Source organism: Phaseolus vulgaris, chromosome 2, assembly GCF_000499845.2.
Source record: "Phaseolus vulgaris cultivar G19833 chromosome 2, P. vulgaris v2.0, whole genome shotgun sequence".
Lineage (NCBI taxonomy): Eukaryota > Viridiplantae > Streptophyta > Magnoliopsida > Fabales > Fabaceae > Phaseolus > Phaseolus vulgaris.
The window spans coordinates 1,492,389-1,500,297 of NC_023758.2; the positions used below are offsets into that span (position 1 = coordinate 1,492,389).

Genomic DNA, 7,909 nt, shown 5'->3' on the forward strand with positions numbered 1-7,909 from the left:
AGGTAGTAACAATTTTATTTTATGAATGGATGTTAAAATTATTAAATTAAACTTAAAGTTTATTTAATTTATACATTCACTTTCAAAATATTTGTTGTTCTCGAACGAGATTAGGGTCTAGAGAACTATTGAAATTGTTCATTTGCTTACTTTTCTGGTCGGTTGGTTTTTACTTCAAACAAATTTCTTCATCTTCTCTGTTCGCTCTACTCATCGGTCTTCACGTAGTCCAGACTTGGATGGTACTTGCATAAGACACTTCAACGCTCAAGTTAGATTTAATATTCGACACTCGGTATTCTCAGTATTGTATAATGACGTACCTAGTTTTTGGAATCTGTGCTATTTATATTATTTTGATGAGTCTTTCTTATTCTTATTGAGTCGGATTAAAGAGTTGGATCATGTTTAAATGTGTATTACTTAGCTCTTGATTGTTGACTAGACTCACTAATTTTGTTTAAACGTAATTGGCTATGTGATGTCGGTCGATATAATGACCGGATCCGAGACATGGTCTAGATCGTGCGGTCCTACCAATAAATTTATAATTTGTTTTAACACCTAGCTTATTATCTTTCTTGCTTCAAACTAAAATATCTTGATATATATACCTTAGAATATATTTTTATCTTTATCCAACTATTTTATTATTTTTGCTATTTAATTTTTCTATTTTTTTAAAGGTAACCTAAAGAAGAGGGCACCTTTTGCGTTAGAACCAAAATGTCTATATTCTGATAAAGACATGTGCTCTACTGCCCAGTTTAGAACTGGACACACGGGAGGGATGCCGTGGTCTCTATGCTTAACATCTTGTAACGTGGTTATATAATTTTTAATTAATCATAATTTCAACAACAAAAAAGTAACTAAATTCTATCTTTTTTCCATTGCTATAATGTAAAAAAAAAAAAAAAAAAAAAACAGTTCAAAAAGTAAGGTCGGGTGCTCAAATACTTGTATTTTTTTCTTATTAATTGTTAATAAGTGAAATAAAATAAGAAAAACATTAATAGTAAGTGTACCTCTTTTTGTTTTCCTTGCTAAGTTTTAAGGTTTCATTTTCTTACTTAGTTGTCTTCTTTTCCTCTCTGGTCACAATCAGCTGGACAAAAATCATGACCAGGTCGCAAAACGTGTTAACTTGGCTTTGACCAGCTGCACTCGAGTCTCTCTCTGTGGGTTTGATGCCCATGATGTTTGCAACGAAAATGTCAAGTTCCCATTAATTTGGAGGCTATTACTCCTGCTAGAAAACACATTTAAGAAAGAAACACATGAACTCAAATGTATATTTCATTGTACAAAACACATTTCAAAAATTTACATTCTCAAAATTCTATTCTGAAAAGTTTCTTCTTTAATGTATTTCAAAAAAAATTATTTAAACTTTTTTATTCTAAGAACTTTATTCTGTTCCAAAAGATGTGTTTAGAATATATTTTATAAATTCCAAAAAATGTGTTTTGAAAAAATAAATTAAAACAGATAATTCATAAGTTATTTTAAAAAAAAATATTTTGAAAATTACAAGGATGTAGGTTGAAAAAGATGCAGAAAGTAAAAACCGGAAAAAAGAGAGAGGAGTAAAGTCAGAAAATGTATCTTAATTTTATTCTGTTAATGAAATCATTATATTTTTTGTGTTATATTTTTGTGAAGTATCTACCTTTACCAAATGGAAGAGGAGCTGTCTAGAGCATATATTTTTAAAACATTTTACGTTTTTTACTAAATTTTAAAAAAGTTACAACAAGAAAAGCTAATTGTGATACATAACAAAATTTGGGTTTGTAAAGTTTAGTGAGAAATAAAAAGTATATTGGGAAATGTGTTATTGATGTTTTCGTAAATTTTTTGTAGGATCGGTTTTTTCTTTGTGCATTTTTTTTCCATGTGTTTGGATATTGGTCTTTAGATCTTTAATATTTGGGTCTTTTGTGTTGAGCACTTAATAAAGGTATTTATTATTACTTTGACGTTGAAATTATTTTTTATTTGTATATAATAAAGACAGAAATTTATTAACTTTATATTTTCAATATTCATTTATTTTTAGTCTCTAATATTGTACATATAATTAGATTAGGTTCAACTATTGTTTATCATTAATTAGGTTCAACTATTGTTTATCATGATTTGTAGATTGCTTACTGTGTAGTTCATGTTAATTCGTTTTTAAATTTTTAATTTGATGTTAGAGTTAAAGCTCAGTATCTTGGACACTCAAGTAATGCACCATAAAACCTCGACTTCTCAGAGTAATATATTATAGAACATCAATATCTTGATAACACACTAAAAAAAGCTCATCATCTACATACTAAGTACACAAAATATTTAATATATAATGTATTTAAAGAATATTTTTAAACCATAATAACTCACATAGTCCACTTTTAAGAATTATTTATTTATTTGTTCATATAGCTCTCTAAATAGATTGGACAAAAACTCTTAAAATGAGTTGTATCTTAAAAAATGTATAACCTAAATTAAATCAAACTACTTTGATTACTCTGCTTCATTTTTAGTTCAAATGAGTTAGATTAAATAGACTCATTTTTTAAAATAATAATAATTTAAAAAAACAAGAAAATTATTTTACATAAAATCATTATCTAAAAATTAAAATTAGTTTCACTCATGTAATTAAATTTTAAAAATTCACATTTTATTTTGGATCTATTTTTTTTAAAAAAGTGACCCAAACTGGTTTGTTACAGCTGTTTTAAAATATGACCAAAAAATTAAATGAATTAAAACAAAATTCAAAATTATAATATATTAGATTTCATTATTTGATTTTGATCCATACAAAATAACTACAGATTCTATTTATTTAATAAAACATTAAATCAATCCATCCTTTAATAATGTTCATGGATATCCAATCCACCCCCATTAACAAAATTTCACGAATTCTATCCATAATAATAAAAAAAATGAAAATATCTTCTAAACAATTTGTTTTGGCAAAGAGTCAAACTAAATTTTGTAAAATAAATTTAAATGGGTATTTTTGAATTTTAAAAAAAAGGTAAATTCAAGAAAAATATGAAAAAACTTATTGAATTAATTTTGGTCCCTGGTAGAAGAATTTATTGGATTTTGACAAATAGTATAGATATTATTAATGACTTGTAAAATTAAATGGATGGATTTAACTTCATTTTTTTTACATTTTTCAGTGATGGATTAATAGACTGTTGACTCTTTAAAATTCAATTTGTACCTCAGCACCACTTTGAATTTTTTCAACTCTTTTATTTAAACTTAAAGTAACCACAACAAAATAAAAATAGCATGCATGTGACTAAAAAAAATAATTTATAAATATAATAATTTTTTATTTTTTTTTAATTATAAAAATAAAACTCAAATACAATGTTTTAAAATATTACTTATCTGTGTTGAATTTAATTCAGGATAGGGTGGGCAGTTTTCCTTTCTAAATTGGGGACATTTTTGTCCACTCGATTTCTCATCCAGCGAACAACTAGAAATCCCGAATCTTCTTTTTGGTGACCAATAAAATCGCAGTTTATCTATTCGGAGTGAAGTTCTTGCAAGATAATTATTGTATATCTGTATATGTGGTGCCACTAGTTCCCCGTGGAAATCCGAATACAATAAAGGGCGGCGAACGTGGAATCCCGAAAGTCGTGCTTTCACACGGTGGTCGTGGTCGTGGTCGGTAACTAAGCAAAAGTGATAACAGAGAGGAAGAAGGAGGAATGGGGATAGCAGCGGAAGCTCATAACGTGAAAATTTTGGGATCAGGCACCGATTACATCGTTCTGGGTCACGGCTTTGGCACGGATCAATCTGTTTGGAAACACTTTGTACCTTATCTTGTCCATGATTACCGTGTCGTTCTCTACGACAACATGGGCGCGGGTACCACTAACCCTGACTACTTCGATTTCGAGCGTTACTCCACCTTAGAAGGTTACGCCTCTGATTTGCTTGCCATTTTAGAAGAGCTCCAAATTGAATCTTGCATTTTCGTTGGCCACTCTGTTTCCGGAATGATTGGTGCTATTGCTTCCATTGCTCGCCCAGATCTCTTCACCAAGCTCGTTATGGTCGGCGCTTCCCCCAGGTATATATATATAATTGTGAATAGTAGTCACTGGATAAAGAATAGTTTATGAGTACTCTTTATACTGATTTTCAATTATTTGTTCTCCTTTTCGGGGAAGGTATTTGAACGACGTGGATTACTATGGAGGATTTGAGCAGGAAGAGCTGAACCAGCTGTTCGATGCTATGTCGGCCAATTACAAAGCGTGGTGCTATGGGTTTGCTCCGCTGGCTGTGGGCGGAGACTTGGAGTCTGTGGCGGTGCAGGAGTTTAGTCGGACGCTGTTCAACATGAGGCCCGACATAGGGCTGATGGTGTCGCGGACGATATTCCAAAGCGACATGAGACACATTCTGAGTCTTGTCAGTGTCCCCTGCCACATCATACAGGCCGAGAAAGACATGGCGGTTCCGGTGGTGATCTCGGAGTTCCTCCACCAAAACATTGCTGCTAACTCCATCGTGGAGGTTATTGCCACCGATGGCCATTTGCCGCAGTTAAGCTCGCCGGATATCGTTATTCCGGTGCTGCTCGAACACATTCACCTCGAGATTGAAGCAAGAAGGTGAACACCTGATGAATGATCCACTTGACTCCGTCGGAAATTGGAATCTCTCTGTGTGTGTATGTGAAGTGTGCTTCGTTTTTTATTTTATTTTATTTTTGTTCACTTTGTTGTATGAACCGTAGAGTTAGAAACTCTGTAGTAGTGGGAATCAAATGTCAATGTCGCCGTGGTGCGTGGAAGGTTGATGAACTATGAACAGCGAGAAAAGGAACCAGTGCAGTACGTTTCAACTGTTATAAAATGTTTTAAATCTAGGTTTAGTTACTCGTTTGTCTTTTTTATGATTATGAACAAATTATCGTTTAGCTTTTATATTTAATAATAGTTTCTACATTATTCGTATATTTTTTTTTATCTTTTCAATGTACATGTTATTTTTATTTTTGTAAGTCCCCACGTTGAAATCTAAATAAAAAAATTATTGTAACAAAAAATATTATAATTGTAAGAATCAAATAGGCAATTCAATTTTTAACAGAGAATTAGATAAACTATAAAAAGTTATATAACCATGTATGCCGAAGTTATGTAAAAAGTGAATTTGTATAAACATTTTGTCAAAGTTTGTCATCATTATGTAATGTTTGCTTGTTTCTTTCCATTTATTATTATTTTGTGGGTTTTTTTTAAATCTTTATTTAGTGGATTTATTACAAGATATATGTCCCTTTAATTTTACTATTTATATTTTATTAAATCATGTTATCCTTACTCGACTTGAAACAGTTTGAAAATAAATGTTTCTAAACTAAAAATACTTACAAATAACTTTATTTCTAGAGGAAAATGTTACTTTAACACATTAAAATATATCAATTTATAAATATGATTTGAGCAATGTAATTTAAAAAAAAAAAAACAATAATATATTAACAACAATTTCATTCACTTAAACCTAAATATCTAATAAATTATTGTTTTATTATAATATAATATTTTATTTAAAAAACGATTATAGAATGATTTACTGTGAAAGAAACTTTGTTTCTTCAAAATTACGTCATTTAAAAAAAATATTTATCTTTTTAATTATAATCTAGTGCTCTCAGCATATAATCCTCTTTTATAAATAGAATGACATATAATGAAAAAAAGCATTAAATAAAAAGGGGTAACCGATGTAAAAGAAGAAAAGAAACAGTTTTTGTTGTTATGAATGCAAATAACGTGATGATAGCTATAAAATAGGTTAGTTATAAGCTACACACGTGTGTATAGATGAGGGCTACAAAACTTTAAGCTACACACGGTTATAAAATATTATATTATAAAATAAATTAACATTATTTTTAAAACTAATTAACATAATTAAATTAATTTCAACCATGTATGTTTAACTCATTTTTTTTTCTATTTGAAAAAAGAAACCGAGTCAATCAGTTTTTAAAAACAAGTCTTTAAAATATAGGTAGCTTTCAATAAGGACAAACAGAACTAAACAAATAAGAAACTTTCTATTTTATATATATATATATATATATATATATATATTTATTTATTTTATTTATTTATTTATTTATTTTTAGTAAATAACAATGAAACGTGACTCCTTGAACTTGTCTGGCCTTAACTTCCATTATTGCTGGTATAAAGTAAAACACAACATTTCTAATGGATAACAGAAACCAACTTTTCATCCACATTATTACGAGTATCGGAGACCATGTGTATATGCATTTTTTTTTTATTTATGATGAAAGAAATTTAACATAAAAATAGAAATGATTTTGGAACTGTATTTTTTTATTTATTTAACTTTCAGGATGAATGAATTTTAACATACAAATAAAAATAATTTTGGATGAGTCGAAATTGAAAAACAAAAAATAATATGTAAAAGAAAAATCTTGAATTGATTAAACAATTTTTTTTCTTCTTCGGTTTAAGTTATATTTTTCGTCCAAAAAATTCTCTTCTTTTATTGGTAGTGTTGGGATTGGAGAGTGTGATGATGTTCACATTAAGATTATGATTCACTTGATGGTAGATACAAAAAAATAATGATTTTACCAAATAATATAGTTACTTGAAATTGAGTGAAGAGAGTGATTGAAAATTAATGTTATTTTATTTGATATGTGAGATTTGGTGTGGAAACATGTAAGAGTATGCTCTCATGCTCTCTCTTTCTTCCTTTGTTGTCTTGAAATAAGGAATTAAGAGAATGGTAAAGAATATAAAAATTGTACATTAATATTAATTTAAAAAATTAAAAAATAATTTTATTTTTTAAATAATTTATATAAAATGACAAAATACTTCATCATATTAATAATATGAGATATATTAAATAATGTTAGAATTAAAAAACATTTATGTATATAAAAAAATAGTTATAATGAGAAATCCCTTTTATACATAACTATATATTATTATTTATTTAAGATTCTATGTATATTACAAATAAGACTAATTTATAATATATAAGAGAATATAAAATTTATTTTATAAATTAATAATGTGATATTAAGTTAAACATAAATTTTTCTTTATAAAATGATATTAAAAGTTATTTAAATTTTATTTTAATTAAATTTTATTATAATTATTGTCTCATCACTATAATATTATTCATATATATACCCATTCTCGCAAAAGAAGTCAATTATAAAATCAATTAATAGAAAATAAATAGATATAAATTATATTTTATAAAATTAAATTAAAATTAAAATTCACATAGTTTTAAAATTTATTTAAAGAAAAGATTACATCAATAAGAAAAAAATTTGAGATTTTAATTAAACAAACCTATTATATAACAATAATTAATAATACATTTAATAATATTATATTAATTAAAGTATTATTTGATTGTCTAAAACATGAATTTTATCATTTCTTACATTTGCAAACAATTATAGATATTTTATATTATTTCAATGTTTAAAATTATATATATATATATATAAATATAATAAAAACAAGTAATTAACTTTAAGAATTATTTTTATATTACTATTCAGAATAAAATTAAGACAACAATAATATTACATTTTTGTACCTATTCATTAAAAAATAGAAAATGAAATGACAGAATATCCGACAAAATGTTTTCTATTAGACAAAAGTAGTTTGAAACAAAAATATCTTTTGAAAAAATTACTAAAAACAAATCTAGTTGAAAATAAGCTTTTAAGTTTAAAAAACTGAAAAATGTTTTGGTAATAATAACTTCAATTTTTTTAATTTTAATTTTAACTTATAAATTTAAAATAAGATGGTTCAAACCGACTTAGATTTCTAAATAT

General features: G+C 26.8%; 1 protein-coding gene across 1 annotated transcript; it reads left to right on the top strand.

Annotated features, from left to right (window-relative positions):
* The first annotated feature begins 3,413 nt into the window (after positions 1-3,413).
* On the top strand, positions 3,414-5,000 carry LOC137810066 (probable esterase KAI2). Its single transcript, XM_068611190.1, has 2 exons — positions 3,414-4,108; positions 4,209-5,000. Exons 1-2 carry the CDS (start codon positions 3,741-3,743, stop codon positions 4,657-4,659), a joined length of 819 nt encoding a protein of 272 aa, XP_068467291.1. The 5' UTR covers positions 3,414-3,740; the 3' UTR covers positions 4,660-5,000.
* The last annotated feature ends 2,909 nt before the right edge of the window (positions 5,001-7,909 follow it).